The sequence below is a fragment of the Podarcis melisellensis genome (assembly GCF_964234715.1).
Source record: "Podarcis melisellensis genome assembly, chromosome: 4".
NCBI classification, from domain to species: Eukaryota; Metazoa; Chordata; class Lepidosauria; order Squamata; family Lacertidae; genus Podarcis; species Podarcis melisellensis.
In genome coordinates this window covers 32,149,458-32,167,253 of record NC_138531.1, presented here as the reverse complement: position 1 = coordinate 32,167,253, position 17,796 = coordinate 32,149,458, and the positions used below count along the sequence as shown (strand labels likewise).

The 17,796-nt window shown below is 44.3% G+C and overlaps 1 protein-coding gene and 1 long non-coding RNA gene across 3 annotated transcripts in view; one reads left to right on the top strand and one right to left on the bottom strand.

Moving 5' to 3' along the window:
• Positions 1-7,998, top strand: part of ATP10A (ATPase phospholipid transporting 10A (putative)) — a 146,868-nt gene extending 138,870 nt beyond the window's left edge. For both annotated transcript variants that reach the window (XM_081907524.1, XM_081907523.1), the window contains 3 exons: positions 1,194-1,298; positions 4,901-5,088; positions 6,471-7,998. In XM_081907524.1, the coding sequence (XP_081763650.1) occupies positions 1,194-1,298; positions 4,901-5,088; positions 6,471-7,164 (987 nt within the window). In that variant the 3' untranslated portion in view covers positions 7,165-7,998. The remainder of the gene's footprint in view (positions 1-1,193; positions 1,299-4,900; positions 5,089-6,470) is intronic.
• Positions 1-17,796, bottom strand: part of LOC309367970 — a 57,155-nt gene that overhangs the window by 18,626 nt on the left and 20,733 nt on the right. The window lies entirely within an intron of this gene.

Sequence of the window (17,796 nt, the reverse complement as noted above, 5' to 3'; positions counted from 1 at the left end):
GCATTCCCATGTGCTCAGAAGATGAACTTCTGCAGAAGGAAGTCTGCTGGACTTGTGGAGTTTAAAACTCTTGTTGCCAGCAAGAATACCCACTGAAAAGGGCTTCAGCAAGGGGGTTCTTCAAGTGTATGCCCAGAGACAGAATGCATGTGTGAATGTGGCAAATAACATGTTGGGAGTCATGACTTCGGTCGGGCTCCTTATGGAGCACATCTTTGGTGGCAATCTCAGGCTTGCCTCTGCGTAGCGTGTGAAAATGCCTTGAGCTTTTCAAATGTGTTGTCCTCTTAGTTTGCTGAATTAAGATGACATAATAACAAAGCGTTCAAGAAAGAATGGAGACCACGGATGGACTGTCTATCAAAGCATCACCCATACATGAAGTCACGGGCAGTATTTGAAATTTAAGCAGTGGGTTACTGAAAGAACTAACGATAGTGTCAGGGACTGGGCAGAAGAGTGGTGGAGACCGCCTGCCCATTCTGACCCTTCCAGGGAGGAGGAAGAGGAAGACAGTATAGATTTACAACAGGGGTTTGAGGGAGGTCACAGCTCAGGGGCAGATGAGGGGGGAAGTTGGGAAATCATGGGAGAGCCAGAGCAACACCTGGCTGACATGTTGTCATTAGAAAGCATTCCAGACCCTCCATCTTCCAGAACCCGGCGAGCCTTAAAAGTAGGAGAGCAAAGAGCTCAAAGACAGAGGGCACTTAGTGGCACCCATAGAGGAGATGATGAGGATGATGAATGAGGAAGTGGGAGAGAAGGGGGAATGGAGATTCACGCAGGACAATGTCATTATCCAAGAAGCTGGGTTTTATAGCCTCTCTCTGTAAAGTTTGAAATAAAAAAGGTCTGTAAGAAACTTTTCCTTGTCTTTATACTTTCCTGGGCAACCAGCCAAGAGCCACTGATGGCATCCTGAGAGAAAGTGAAGTTTAGATAATAAAAGTGTGGTAAAACAGTTAATAATAATAATAATAATAATAACAACAACAACTCATCAGGAAAGGAGGGGGAAGAAGAAACTGTGTTTTTTAAAAAATATGGTATATGACGATAAACACTTGGGAATATTTTTGGAGATTTAATAAAATTGACATAGAATGAGCTTTTCAAATACATTGAGCATGTTTATTTGTTGGATGTTTTTAAACAACCAAATTTGTCTAATCCCCATTTTATGTTTTCAGACGTATTATGATTCTGATGTGGACATATTCTCCTGGGGAACTCCAGTCACCACCATTGCTCTCTTCACCATAATATTGCATTTGGCTATTGAAACCAGAACCTGGGTAAGTTGCCTACCCAAGCACAGCATAGCAGTCTGCTCTCTTTGCCTTACCTGTCACTCTTGCTACGCATCTTCCAGAGTCTCTCTATTTCGCTGGTTTTATTAGCAGCTCCAACAGAGAGCAGCTTGAGACTGTAGTGTAGCAGTTTTATATGTTCCATTTAAATAACGCTGCATTGAATTTTCCCCTGACTAGAATGCTTTCTGTACATTCACAAGAGGAGAGCAGGTCAGCTGACAGGTTCTTTCTTGGGGACTTTCTTCTTGACCTTGAGCAAATATTTCTGCATCTCACACAAAACAGGCCCAGTTCAAACAGCGGGCTTATCCAATTGCCATCCTTTTGAGGCATTCAGTTTTACAGGCAGAAAGCATCTTCAGGTAGGGCTGGGAATGACTTCTGCCAGAAACCCTGGAGAGAACCACTATCCAACAGAGGGAGGGGGGCTGACTCAATGTAATGTTTTTTATTTACTTGTTTGTTTGTTTTTGCAAGATTTACCATATTTTTTGCTCTATAGGATGTACTTTTTCCCCTCGAAAAATTAAGGGGAAATGTGTGTGTGTCCTATGGAGTGAATGCAGGCTCCTTGACTTCAGCTATAGCAATGCGAAGCCTCCAAAGCGTAGAGGGAGCACTCCCTCCGCGCTTTGGAGGCTACGCGTTGCTTTCGCTGAAGCCTGGAGAGCACCGACACCTCTCGCTCTCCAGGCTTCAGGGATAGCTGCCTGAAGCCTTTGGAGCGCAATGGGAACTCACGCTGTGTTCTGAAGGCTTCGGGTTCCTTTTGCTGAAGCCGGGAGAGCAAGACTCTCCTGGCTTCAGCAGAGAGGGACAGCTGCGCACCACCCCTTCAGCGAAGCGGGAGGAGAAATGGAAGGGGCTCCGTTTCTCCTGCTGCTTCGCTGAAGGGGCACTGAGCAGAGAGGGGGAGAATTTTTTTTTTCTCCCCCTCTAAAACAGGGTGCGTCCTATGGTCGGGTGCGTCCTATAGAGCGAAAAATAAGGTATACACTGCTTGTTTGTAAAGAAACTTCAAAGCGGTTTACAAAAAGGATAAAACAATAAATTAAAAAATATAACCAGTGGAAAAACCGTTTGGAACATTAAAAGAAATAATTAGAATCAACAATAAACTCAAAACTATATTAAAACACAGGTCAGCACTCTGCATATCTGGGTGGACTTGCCTAAATAAGAATGTTTTTAGCAGGGGCCCTACAGGTAAAGGTAAAGGACCCCTGGAAGGTTAAGTCCAGTCAAAGGCGACTCTGGGGTTGCGGCGCTCATCTCACTTTCAGGCCGAGGGAGCCGGTGTTTGTCCACAGACAGCTTTCCGAGTCATGTGGCCAGCATGTCTAAACCGCTTCCGACACAACAGAACACAGTGACGGAAACCAGAGCGCACAGAAACGCCATTTACCATCTTGCCACAGTGGTACCTATTTATCTACTTGCAGTGGCGTGCTTTCAAACTGCTAGGTTGGCAGGAGCAGGGACCGAGCAACAGGAGCTCACTTCGTCACGGGGATTCAAACCGCCAACCTTCTGATCGGCAAGCCCAAGAGGCTCGGCACCTGCCTGATCAGAGAATCATAGAATTGGAAGGGCCATCTAGTCTGACCCCCTGCAATGATGTCAACAGGCAGGGAGTTCCAGAGTATGGGAGCCATCACACTAAAAGAGCCATTTCTTACAAATGCAGAATGAGTACTAAGTAGTGCCTGTAAAAGGCATTCAAAGCAATCAAGTGGGGATACACAGGGTATGACAATCTTGCAAGTGAACCGGTCCCAACTGAACTGGCTTTACGTATATACTAATAGTAACACCTTGAATTTGGCCTGGTAGCAAATAAGCAGCAAATCAGTCCGGGGCTCTGAGAAGAGGTGTTATATCCCGACCAGGTCCTGCCAGCAATTATGCTGCAGCATTCTGCACTCGCTGTAGCTTCCAGATCAAGCCCCACAGAGCACCTCAGTAATTTAATCTTCTAGTAACCAATGCTTGAACTCCTGTTCAAATGTTAAGGAGAAATAGTGATGATATCAGCATACTTCCTAATGACCAATGTCACCACTTCTTCATTTGCTTTATACAGGCCGAATTGGTGGTTAGAGCTCTCCTTTTACCCCTTTAAGGGTAGATCTCAAACATTTGAGTTTATTGAGCAACACCCAATCTGCTCCGGTTGTGCATATTTATGTGTGTATAAACAAAACAGAATTATCCCAAATGTGGGAAGGAATGTGCTATTTTATTATCGTCTGATTGTGGTGTGGAATGGGAGGGTAGACAGACAGGGAACCTCTGCTGTTCAGTGAGGAAAAATCTTAGTCGCTTGCTAGTATTTCCCTGGCCAAGCCTGAAGCAGCTGACTAGGTTGTAGTATAAACTTGTCACCGGTATTCCTCCCCTCACACAAACACACCCTCTTGGGTCTTCTTTTATGGTTCGTTCCAATCTTATCTGTTCCTTCCTTCAGTTCTTATTTTCCCTCTTCTGGGACTAACTGCCTGTTCATTTTTGAGGGATAAGAACCTTCCAAATGGAGCAGTCATGAAACTCTCTTGCTGCGAGCCATTGGTGTCTAGGACCACAGTTTTGTGTGTTGGTGCTATTTATTCCATTTATGAATCGCTTCCTGTTAAAACATCCTGAAGCTATTTCAGTGCTGCTACTGCGGCAGCTACATTGCCAGGTAACACATTGCTGGGTTGGAATTAGGAATTGGGAAAACAAATTCTCATCAAGTTTTGCGGAGCTATTGTATATTGTTTACAATCTGTAGTGATACATAGTACAATCAAACCTCGGTTCCCCAACGGAGTCATACGTTTCGGCTCCCGAACGCTGAAAACCCGGAAGTAAATGCTTCCGTTTTCAAACATTTTTTGGAACCTGAACGTGCGATGCGGCTTCCGCTAAGTGCAAGAAGCTCTTGCAACCAATGGAAAGCCGTGCCTCAGTTTTCAAACATTTCAGAAGCCGGACAGGCTTCCGGAACGGATTATGTTTGAGAACTGAGGCATCACTGTATCCCCAAGTTCTGTTCCCTGGAACTGTTTCATGAGGATACCATGGTCAATGGTAACAAAAGCCCAGAGATAGATAAAAAAGCAGCTTCTCATGTTCTTAATTCCATCGCATCAAATTTATAGCTTCCCAACTCCTTTTCACCCTGTACATGAAGGAAACTAATCACAACCCATGGCTTAGTGTTGCATTCAGAGCAGGAATTATGGTTTGTTTCATTCCAGCAAACCATGATCAGATATAATTGCTAAGACAGGGTGTGTTTCCTCTAAGTCAGGCATAGGCAAACTCGGCCCTCCAGATGTTTTGGGACTACAGCTCCCATCATCCCTGACCACTGGTCCTGTTACCTAGGGATGATGGGAGTTGTAGTCCCAAAACATCTGGAGGGCCGAGTTTGCCTATGCCTGCTCTAAGCTAGGAGGAGAGGACCAGACACAATTTCCCTGTGTACAGCAAACCATGGTTTATCGTGACATGTGAGCGCAGCCATTGTGAAAATCCTTTGCCATGTTGTTCGGCATCCCGGAATTGCACATTAATTTTGAGGATGTTTCTCTTTTTAGACTTGGCTGCATTTGTCCTCTTGTGTCTTCAGCGTTGTTTTGTTCTTCATTGTTGCTCTCCTTTACAACGCGTCTTGCCCAATATGTTACCCTCCATCCAATCCCTACTGGACCATGGAAAAGCTGATGGGAGATCCTATGTTTTATCTGACTTGCTTCATAACACCTGCTGTTGCTTTGCTTCCGAGGTAAAGTATTTCCCCCCCTTCTTCTTCTGTATATTTGTTAGTGGACAGACCTCGTTTTCACTCTTTTGTGAAGATATTGCTAAGCTGCAGGCATGTGCATATGCAGAAATAATCAAAATGTGTCCTAGAGCTGTCAAGCCCAAATGAATCAATAGTTTTGTTTTGTTTTTAGCCGTTGGCCATAACAAATATATGAAATGAATATCAAATAGATCACAACAAAGCAGATTTGTGAACAGATAAATAAAAACCCTACCTAAATTCACATAACAAAAGACACTATGCGTTAATATGTTTTAAGAGATGTGTGCAGATTCTTATGTACAGTGGTACCTTGGTTCTCGAACTTAATCTGTTCCAGGAGTCCATTCGACTCCTGAAACAGTTTGAAAACCAAGGCGTGGCTTCCAATTGGCTGCAGGAGCTTCCTGCACTCAAGCAGAAGCAGCATTGGACGTTCGGCTTCCGAAAAAGGTTCACAAACCGGAACACTTACTTCCGGGTTTGTGGCGTTCAGAAGCCAATTCGTTTGACACATAAGTCGTTCGAGAACCAAGGTACCACTGTATAATAGAAATGAACTATGGAGAGAGATTGGGTCATGCCCACTGACTCCAATACCGAGAAGGCCCTCTTCCTGGTTCCCTGTAACCTAACAATGAGGGAACCGCCAGAAGGCCCTCGGCACTGGACCTTAGTGTCCGGGCTGAACGATGGGGGTGGAGACACTCCTTCAGGTATACTGGGCTGAGGCCATTTAGAACTTTAAAGGTCAGCACCAACACTTTGAATTGAGCTTGGAAACATACTGGGAGCCAATGTAGATCTTTCAGGACCGGTGTAATATGGTCTCGGCGGCCATTCCCAGTCTAGCTGCCGCATTCTGGATTAGATGTAGTTTCCGGGTCACCTTCAAAGGTAGTCCCACGTAGAACACATTGCAGTAGTCCAAGCAGGAGATAACTAGAGCATGCACCACTCTGGCAAGACAGTCCATGGGTAGGACAGCTGCCCTGGACACAGAATTGACCTGTGCCTCCATGGACAGCTGTGAGTCCAGAATGACTCCCAGGCTGCGCACCTGGTCCTTCAGGGGCACAGTTACCCCATTCAGAACCAGGAGTCCATCGAAAAGTGGCCAGCCATTTCTCCCTAGTATTATGATGACAAAGACGGGAACACCAGAAAGTAGTTGATGGAGGAAGGGTCTCAACTTCTCCATTCTCAAAGGAGAAACCTTTCCTCAAATGGCATTCTAGCCGAACATCCCACCAGCACCGTTCAGACAAAGTGTACTTGGGACAGTGTTCTTTTGGTACATTCTCTTTTCTCAGTTCAATGACTTATTTGGTCCTTTGTGGCCCTTTTCATCTCCCTGGCAGGTTCCTGTACAGAACCCTTCAAGGGACTGTGTTTCCCACCCAGCTTCAGCTCGGCCGCCAGTTGTCCAAGATGCCCCCCGATGCTCGCAACCAGCTTTTAAACAGATGGCACACCAAGAAGGAGGCCGGTCCCCACAAATACACCTGCGCTCATTACTCTCCCGAAACCCCGCATTTCCTCGTCGGCGACTCGTTAAAAGCCTGTAGCCAAAACAGTCCCTCCAGGTTATCTCAGCAAGGGAAAGAACAGGCTAAACAACCAAAGACCGTGCCCTCCACGGAGTTAAAACCTCCTGCTCCCCCTCTTGGTGCTCAGCTATATGAGGGAGACGGGTGTTTTCTGTCGGCTCGCAGTCAAGAAGAAACACCTTTGGGTTTTCACAAAGGCACTTCGGAGCTGGAGCCGAACTTAGTAGATGAGACATTCCAAAGGAACTCGACAGCAGACCAGGCGGACTTCAGCTTGTTGAACTGGATCACATCGACTTCATTGTTCAACGGCATTGAGAGAGAACTGCCGTGGTTATCGAGCAGTTTACAAAATGGAAGGTGGGACAATGCAGCTCCCGGCGGCTGTGGTTCTCAGGACCTCAAAGGCTCGGTGGAGCAGGCCTCAACCTGTTCCCAGGAAGGAGGAGGAAAGGCTTCTGGTGGCTTCTTCCATACAGAACCTCTTGAGTCCACTTGTTTATGACATAGGCGTTGTAGAGCATACAGTCGTACCTTGGAAGCTGAACGGAATCCGTTCCGGAAGTCCGTTCAACTTCCAAAAAGTTCGGAAACCAAAGTGCGACTTCTGATTGGCTACAAGAAGCTCCTGCGGCCAATCGGAAACCACAGAAGCCCCATTGGACGTTTGGGTTCCAAAAAACGTTCACAAACCGGAACACTCACTTCCGGGTTTGCAGCGTTCAGGAACCAAAACGTCTGAGTATCAAGGTGTTCGGGTTCCAAGTTACGACTGTATTTTCTATTTGCACAAGAGTATAGTATTGCTCTGTTTCCAATGCTGGAACAGAAAGTCAAGGTACATAGTTTTATTTTGAAAGGATGTTTAAGCACAACATGTTGAAAAGAAAAGCTTTATATACAAAGAAAAGAATCCATATATGTATTTATTTTTCATCTCATTTTATACCAATGCAATGTGTTTTTTATTTTTATTTGCTTCTCTTCTGTTATGGGCTCCTGTTATATACCAAGTGGCAGCTGTTGGATTTCTACCAACAAGTGAATGTGGTCACCATTGGTTCAGCCATGCAGGGCAGGGGAAATCCTACACTGACTTAATAAAAATTGGGCATCCCCCATTGAGTTTCTTTGGGGGAGGGATGTCTGCATGGAACCAAAGAGCTAGGAAATCCATCAGAAACAAAAACCCCGTATGTACGATGTTACACTGCCAAGGACATAGCAATATTGAAAATTTACAGGTGTGGCCCTCCTTCCTCCATTTTTTAAATATTTCAACCATAGCAGTTTATGTATTGTGACTAAATAAGAAATAAATGAAGATCTATGTTGCAAAGATGTTTTCCTCTCTTCTGTCGGTGAAGGTACAGTTCTTTGTTTAAAGTCTGGGCCATTTGCAGTGAGAGTTGGAAGGGACCACAAGAGTCATCTAGTCTAACCCTCTGCAATGCAGGAATCTTTTGCTGAACATGGGGCTCAAACCCACAACCCTGAGATTCAGAGTCTCGTGCTCTACCAACTATGACCCTTGAAAGAAGATATAATATGCTAGGGAAATTGTGAGGCTTGTACCAGCTCAAGGCGGCTTACAACATGAAAAAAAATACCGTATTTTTTGCTCTATAAGACTCACTTTTTCCCTCCTAAAAAGTAAGGGGAAATGTGTGTGCGTCTTATGGAGCAAATGCAGGCTGCGCAGCTATCCCAGAAGCCAGAACAGCAAGAGGGATTGCTGCTTTCGCTGCGCAATAAAGTTCTAAAATATACAAAAAATGTTATCATTAGCAGCAGCCACCCCCAAACCACACCCAACTGTCCGCTGAATGGTGGAGGTTCAGGGTTCAATCCTGTAGGGAGTATGTCAAAGTTGGCCCACAGGTGGGGGGGGAGATAAATATCTGGCCTCCCCCAAACCTAAAAGGTTCCCCAGCCCTGACTAAGGTAAAAAGGTAAAGGATTCCTGGACGGTTAAGTCCAGTCAAAGGCAACTATGGGGTTGTGGCGCTCTTCTTGCTTTCAGGCTGAGGAAGTTGCCGCTTGTCTACAGACAGCTTTCCAGGTCATGTGGCCAGCATGACTAAACCGCTTCTGACACAATGGAACACTGCAACAGAAACCAGAACGCACAGGAAAGCTGTTTACCTTCCAACCTCAGCGGTACCTACTAGCATGCTTTCGAACTGCTGGTTTGGCAGGAGCTGGGACAGAGCAACGGGAGCTTTCCCCGTTGCAGGGATTCGAACCGCCGACCTTCTGATCAACAAGCTCAAGAGGCTCAGTGGTTTAGACCACAGCACCACCTGACTTAATGGGGAGTGGAAGCCCATACTGAGCAGCCTAAACATCTATCTGGGTGGATGTCCCACCCACCAACTGCCTCTCCATCTTGCTAGGACTGAGCTTTCAGTTATTGGCACTTATCCAGTCAATTAGTGCTCCCTGACACCAGTTCAGCACTTCCAGTGTCTCACCTAATAGAGATGTAAATGAGAAGCAGATTTGGATGTCATCGGCATACTGATGGCACCTCCTCGCTCCAGCTCCTGAGATGACCTCACTCAGCAGCTTGAGATCAAGTTTCAGTGATGAAAATGAATTCCGGTCCTGTCTTATCTTGGATGCATGGTTATTATTTTGTTTTTAATCCTATCTTGTTAGAGGGCTGAGAGTGGGTAAAGGCATTTTAAGGAGGGAAACGCAGTAAAACAGACCACCGAATGAAAATAAATAAGTAATTTAGCATAAAAGACTGACATATAATATTATTTGTCTGATTTGGCAGAGAGACATTAACAGTGCGATCCTATGTGTGCTTACTCATAAGTAAGTGCTGCTATATTCAGTGGGGCTTACTCCTAAGTAAGCATGCATAGGACTACATCCTTGGTGATTCAAGTGCTAAGGTGTAGATTCTCCATAGTATCTGTGAGGAACTGGAGACAGTTCGGAATTTTCCCAGAATTGAAAGTGGTCATGTTGTAGCTTTGGATGAACTCAGAAGAAGAACTTGGCGATTTGGAAATAAACACTTCAAAGGAGATCAAGCTTGTTGAGGACATTTGTTGTCAGGTTTTGGTTTCATCCGGAACATTTGTTGTTGTTGGGCTGTAACGTCTACCAGCTCCCACTGGGTCAGATCTTAGCGCCATGAAAAGTCGTGGCAAAATTCCCACAGATGTCTTTAAGGATTGCTCATGTCGTTTAGGATTGCACATTCGACATGCGGTGGCAGGATGTGCTCTGACAAGCCATGTGGACTGCAGCCTCAAGGGCTTGGTTCAGCGCCAGAGTATTCTGCAACTCTTCCACTAGAGTTAGCTATCAAGCTGGGCTCTAGAATTAATATTGTTCCTGGGTTGAAGAACATGCAGCCATGAAGTTAAAGTGCCAGAATCATTAAAAAAAGAGCCCATTTTCTTCTTCAAATCATAGAATTGTAGTGTTGGGAGGGACCTCAAAGGGCTGGGACAACCCAGCCAGATGCGTGGGGTACAAATAATAAAATCATTATTATCTAGTCCAAACCCTGTAATGCAGGAATCAAAAACCCTTTTTGACCCTTGTCTTCTTGCAACATATTCATTGGAATAATGCAACCTCTTCCATCCATTTCCAGTATAGGTTAAAGGATGCCTAAGGCAGGACTGGTGGTTGCTGCAATGCAACAACATAGATACCTATGGGATCGCCTCTCCCGGTATGCCCCACGGAGAGCCTCAAGGTCCATAAATAACAACACCCTAGTGGTCCCAGGCCCTAAAGAAGTTAGATTGGCTTCAACCAGAGCCAGGGCCTTTTCAACTCTGGCTCCGGCCTGGTGGAACGCTCTGCCTCATGAGACCAGGGCCCTGCGGGATCTGATTTCTTTCCACAGGGCCTGTAAGACAGAGTTGTTCCGCCTGGCCTTTGGCTTGGAGCCAATTTGATTCCCTCCCCCTCTTTCTTTTTTCTTTTCCTTTCTCCTCCTGCAATGAGGCTACATTTTAATATTTCAATATTTTAATGTATTTTATTTTTGTTTTTAAGTTGTATTCATCCAACTTATTTTTATTATTGCTTGTTAGCCGCCCTGAGCCCGGCCTTGGCTGGGGAGGGCAGGGTATAAATAAATTATTATTATATGACAAACTACAGGTTCCCCATCCCTGCTCTCCCTAATAGGCTTTATACAGATATTCGTAGCCTGAGGACTGGGCTTCCTATGGAACTGCACTTTCTCTCTTTTTTGACATATGTAAACTCTTCTTCAAAGAACTGAGCTCAGGTCCATGCAGTGCTTCCTGTTTCCACCGGAAACTGGCTGTGCAAGAGTGCTAATTGGCTAGCCCCCCACCCATGGCAATAATAAAGCTATTCCCTCTCCCTAGCCTACCCTCAGGTTTTTCAAATTAACATAATTTATTATTATTATTATTTTTAAAAAAAGTATCTGGTGATAATTTTTATAACTGATAAACAAGCTAGGTGCCTGAATATATGTAATGCCCAGAGCCAGCCTGAACAGAGGCGTAATTCCATGCTGGATCTGAATTTCAATCTGAGTAAATGTGTCAATACAGAAGAAACATTTGCCAGAAAACTGAGCTTGCAGACCCTCCAAGAGTCCCTATTTTCCAGGGACAGTCCCAAATTTACAGAAGCCATCCCAGTTTCTGATTTGATCCCAGAATGTCCCACTTTTCCTTGAGAGTCACTATTTTCATCAGAGAAATGTTGGAGGGTATGGAGTCATGCAACCCACGAGCCAAGGAGATAAGTAACTATGCAACCTTTAGAAGATATTTGAAGGCAGCCCTGAATAGGGAAGTTTTTTAATGTTTAGTGTTTTATTATTTTTTTTATATGTTGGAAGCTGCCCAAATAATAATAATAATAATTGTTGTTGTTGTTGTTGTTGTTGAATAGGATGTCCTATTTTCATCAGAGAGATTTTGGAGGGAATGGGTTTGCCTCCACAAACACACCAATTCCTGTGTTCATAGTTTCTATCATGATCTTTATTGTGAGATTTACAAGTTAATTCCCAACAGTGAAATCCTGCGTTGCTGTTTGAGTATGAACGGATGAAACGGGTAAAGTCAGCAAAAGCTGCTTCCCTCCTTCTCTCCCTCCCTCCCATTCACCCACCTTGCTCATATTCTTGCCTGTTTCTAGGCTTTTAAATCCTCTGGCTTAATCATGGTTTATCGCTCTAATTTTCCTCCCACACGTCCCCAACCGCAGTCCCACTGGTTGAAAATCTATTAGGTAACTGAATTGTCTGCTCTTCAAGTCACTATTGGAAATGTAGCGCTGATGTGCAATAGGCAGTGGGGATTTTAGCTTAATTAAAAATGATTCCAACAGTCACCAGCACTTTTACACAAGACTGATTAAGGGGTTTTTTTGTGGCTCTTGGTGGTCATCAATATGAGTCCTATTCTTAGTGCATGGCAGATTTTAAAAGTCTCACAGTATTTGCTGGGGGGGATAGGGGGGTTGGCCAAGTATTTCCTAACCTCTTGCCCAGCAGTCCTATCCATTACCCAAAATGAGATGTTCCAAAAAACCCTACAAAACCTCAGTAAACTATTGTTGTCTGCCTGTTACAGCCTCCAGAGCTGCGAGTAGGGAGTGGACTGTTGCCTCACAGGCCTAATGGATAACTTTTCCTGCTAAGCCTGAGGTGCAAGGTGCACTTATGGCTTAAACTATTTTATTTTTTTCATAACCCCAATACTATCTGGGTGTCACATTCTTCAGCTACACATCTGCCATAGCAACAACACAAGAGTAGGCAGCAATTGAAAACTCCAAGGTACAATGCAATTTGATGCCATGGCAGCAAATAAAATATTATCCTTCCCTCCCTTTCTCCCTGCAGACCCCAACACCCCTAAATCCATTCCAGATTATTTTCCCCAAGCCTATGTAGTGGATTTGCTAGGAGACCCCTATTTCCCTCAGCTCCCAGAGTCTCCTGGGAAGAGAGGCTGATTGTTAAACCAGTCTGGGAACTATAGTTCTGTGTGGGGAATGGGATCTCTCACCACCCTTAAACAAACAGTTGCCAGGGTTCTTTGGAGGAAGATGGGACTGTTTAAAGGGGTGAGGTGCTGCTTTTAATGTCTAGTGCTATTCCGGCCTTAGTTTGTATGAACTAGTATAGCTTTACATCCTGTATTCAAGTAATAGCACCCAAGCATTGTTGATATCTCGTATCAAGATTGATGTTTACAGGTGTATACACCGCAAAACAGGGGGTTTCAGTCCATTTCACATTGCTGGTTCTGAAATACCAAAACAGGGACATATGCTGCCAAACCCCAGTAAACTACTAGAATGACATTGCACAAATTGGGACTCTCCCCTCTCGCTCCGGGAAGGAGTCTGTGTTGCTTATCTCCAGTTTTCTTCTTTGGCAATCACTCGTAGCCAAATAAGATTGTCTTCTATAAACACGGTTTTAACAGTGAGTCCGTAAGTGACTGTGGAGGCCAATTCTGGACCCACACGTCCTTCCACAGTGGGGACATAGGTTTCCAGGCGGGAGTGGATCATGGTGAGGGTTTGCCAAGTATGCCTTCCTCTCAGCACGTTTCTCCCTTTCGTCCTCAGTTCGAGCATCTACAAAGCCCATGACACCTTTGGTAAAGGCTGTTCTCCAACTGGAGCACTCGCAGGCCAGTGTTTCCCAGTTGTTCGTGTTTATACTACTTTTTTTAGAGTTGCCTTGAGAGAGTCTTTAAACCTCTTTTGTTGACCACTAGCATTACGCTTTGCATTTTTAAGTTCAGAATAGAGTAGTTGCTTTGGAAGACGATAGTCAGGCATCCAAAAACATGACCAATCCAACGAAGTTGATGTCAAAGAATCATTGCTTCGACATTGGTGATCCTTGCTTCTTCCAATACACTGGCATTAGTTCGCCTGTCTTCCCAAGTGATGTGCAAAATATATTATATTATCTCCAGTATAACAATGCCAGCGTAGGATGACCCATTAATCTGCTTTCACTAGATTAAAACTACTGAGGCAAATGCAATTTCCGGTCAAAATAAAAATGAGAAAACAGAATAAATTTTCCAGAGCGAAAATGGAAGAATCAAATCTTTGCCAAATAATTGTTTTCTTCTTTGAGGTCTGTACTCCTGAGTTCAGAGGTCAGCAGGATATATACATTGCTGCAAAGGAAGACTTGATCAAATAGTAGCCCAGGCAGTACATTCTAGAGCTTGAGTACTACAATTCCCATCAAGCCTAGCCAGCACAGCCAATAATTAGGGATGTTAGTATTTGTAGTCTACAAGGTCTGGAGGGCACCAGGTTGGCTACCAAGGGTCTTTTAATTTGTGCTGATGGATGAACTTCACATGTGTTGTTTAGGTTATGTAGACCAGACAGACATTAATAGCAAGTGAAACACTTAGGATTGGATTACTATTGGCCCTTTTATGACTGCGACAAGCTTTTTTCCCCTCCTCTCTGGAACGGCTTGAGAATTCACGAGTTATTCTCTTCCTTGGGATATGCATCCCGTAGACAGTGTGATTAACTACTTACATGCGAAATCCTGGCTTAGTAGAAATCAGTGGCAAACCCCCCACTGACTTCAGCCCGATGCTGAGTTTTCATTTCGTTAAGTTTATGGCTATGCCATTAGCAAGAAAATCTACACAGCAATTACAAAAGCTGGCAGGTAATTAATCTTTAAAAAAATCCATGTGTTGACAATGGGTGGGAGGTAGTGGATGGCACGCTATGGAGACAAAGAGATCGCCATGTGGGTTAGTGCCATGTAAACACCACAGTGTGAGATTCTGAATGCAGAATAAAGCTTTCTGAGAGTCTCGGCTTCATAGAATCATAGAATTGCAGAGTTGGAAGAGACCCTGAGGTTCATCTAGTCCAACCCCCACAATGCAGGGATATGCAGTTGTCCCATAACCTGCAACCTTGGCGTTATCAGCACCATGCTCTAACTAACGGAGTATCAGGCCTAGTAAGCCTCCATTTGTAAAAAGACAGCAAGTTTCTAGCTGTTATTATTAGAGAGAAATGTCTACTGAAACAGGATTTCCACAGGTCAGGGGCAGCATTTCAATGGCCTACATATCTGCTTGTCCTTACTTTGTTTCAAAAACATACCACAAAAAACAGGGGTTTTCTTTAAGGCTGAGGTGGGGAGCATACAAATGTTACTTCTAAATTTATATGAACATAAATATTTGGTGCACTTATTCCCAGAATGAAAGCTCTTTCTGGTAAGCATTTAAAATATTGACATAAACTTCAGAACGTGGATGTTTGTTGTAGATGTTTTCACTCCCCTCCATGGGTATCGGAGAGATTTCCCTCCCGGCCTCCATCGGATACACTTGTTTACACCTCTGCAAAATGGTTGACAAATTGCATTATTCTCACTTGGCGAGTCTTGAGGCCTACATTACATTGGTGAACACCAGGAACAAGACTGTGGAGACTGAAGCTCATTACTAATTTAGCACGTAAATGAAAAATTGCCAGCTCTTGAGGTAGAAGAGAGAGGAGCACCGCACTGCCTTTGGTGCAGGCTCTTGTTGGTTTGGTGTTTTTTTTTGTTGTTGTTGTTTTTTGCTGCTTTGTGTTGCATGGTTGGTTCCCTCAGGGCTGCATTCCAGGAGCATTTCAAATATCTCACATGGACCTCTGTATCACTATAATGTGACACAATCTGCTGAATTGATCGTTGCGTACCCTCCAACATTTCTCTGATGAAAATAGGGACGTCCCAACATGTCTCTGAAGAAAATAGGGACACCCTAAGTGGGACATTTCAGAGGGAAAGGCCTAAGTCAGAAGCCCCCTGCAAAGTCAAGTGCAAAATAATAAGGAACTGGAGAATGAAGTTATCATGTCTGCATATACTGGCTGATATTATTATTATTATTATTATTATTATTATTATTATTATTATTATTATTATTACTGCTGCTGCTGCTACTGCTACTGATATGAGTGTTTTGGACAACAATGTCTTAATTTCCAACTTGCAGACATGTACTCCAGCTGCCATGATAGCCTCGTGAGGGAATGACTCAGTGAATCATTTAGAATCATAGAATTGTAGTGTTGGAAGGGACCCAAGGGTCATCTAGTCCAGCCCCTGCGATGCAGGAATCTCAATGAAAGCATCCATGATTTGGGCACAAGCTTTGGTTTCCAAAGAGATGGTCTGGGGAAAGTTTGCTCTGAACTGGTTAAATGTTTGATTATGCAAACAAAACAAAAAAGCCAGACTAGAAGCTAACCAATACGCTGCTACCCTAAGACGAATGGTCCTTTTCCGCCTGAGGGCCATGTGAGAACCTTCTGGAGGCCATATGCCAGCGCCAGGGGCAGAAAAGCAAATGGAGCAACGAATAGAAATGTGGCCTTTATATTGTAAGCTGGTTTCTACTCACACTGACACCCTTTTCTGCCCTCTATTCAGGCAAGCAAGAGACCTCAGCAGAATTCCGGGACACATTTCAGCCAGGCAAAAACCCTCAAGGAAGGTGGGAAGGGAGCCCAAAGATGGGTTGTGGATTGTGAAGAGGGGTTGTGCCATGGGAAGAAATCCCAATAAAAAGGCTGGGAGAGATGGACTTGCCTCCTGGCCCTGCGGTTGCCCACCCCCAGGGCAAAACTAGTCTCTCTGAACTCTCAGCACATGGGCATCAACGCCACGTTTCAGTCTGAGTGACGAATCCCCAAGGCAGTCCGCCACAAACTGGAAAAGGGGCGAGATGTTCATGCTGCGCTTGCACCAAAAAGTGTGACTCACAGGCAGCGAAAGAAATAAGACACAGTCCCTGCGCTCTTCACTTACGGAAACAGTCATTCAGAGCAGTCTGCAGGCTCCCCCTGCTGCGTGTTTAAGAGATGTTCCTAAATCTCTTGGCGGGGAATTTCATGTGCCTAATTCTTTTTCTGTGACTGACCAGCAAAGCCTGCGCTAGTCAGCAAGAAAACGCAGGAGCTGTTTGACCCAACCTTGGGGAAATGTTTTGTTTAGAGATGTGCAGCACTTCTGAGAAGTGCTCAGAGACTACGGCTAGCATTTGGATGCAGGAGGACAGCAGAGGCTTTTGCTAACCATGGCTTCTTTCATTTTCATTTCACTTTTATTTTGTATATCCCCCCCTCTCTCTATTGCTATACGCAAGGCGTGTTTACAAGCTGAAAAAACAACGGAATAGACAACGACAATCACACACCTAATTGCAATCTGATCCAATACAAAAAGTCATAATAAAAAGATAACTTTAAAGTAGACAAGTTATATCAAATAAAACAATATTCAGGAGGGCGGACTTACCCCTCTCCAAACTCTGTTCAGTTCAGTCAGCAGAAGGCTCAGTTGCAAAAAGGGTGCTGTGAGTCAAACTCGGTTGTAAAGGATTGTTTTCACTCTGTCAGGCTGAGGCCTTCTCAGTAGCTCCACTCCTGAAGAGAGTTTGGGATCATGGTAAATTACACCAGGATAATTTACCCTCAGGTGGACTATGCTGGATTCTTATAGTTTGGGTTGCTCTGTTAGTTCCCATTGATATCAGTGGGTCTTAAGTAAGTCATGCCTTACTTTTCAGCTTGATTTCAGTGATACCTAAGGATGATTAACTTAGGGTTGCCGTATTTTAAAAAGTGAAAATCCAGACATTAATCTGGCGGGGGGGGTGTGGCAAAGTTGTTCAGCTGTTGGGGGAGGCAAAGATGCTGAGGTTTTTTTCTTTTTTGTTGAACTTTTCTTTTTGCAAAATCTCCCCCCTCCCCCAACAACATTTTTACTGATTTTTTGAAAATTCCTCCAGGGCGCTATTTTCAACAAATCCCGTATATGTCTGGGAAATTCTGCATGTATGGCAGCCCCAACTAACTGCATCCAGCCCACAGCCTCGTTTTTAAAGTTTTTAAAGGGTTAGGACCCTTCTTTAAGTTTATGACCTATGCGCTTGTTCTCTTTTTATGTATTTGTTTGTTTAATATTGAAGAAAATTAGAGAGAGAGAGAGAGAGAGAGAGAGAGAGAGAGAGAGAGAGAGAGAGAGAGAGAGGCTGTGCTTTGGTGACAGAATTAATCTTGCTGGCTGCCTTCAGCCCCTTTTGGTGGAAAAAGAGGGAATAAGCATTTAAAA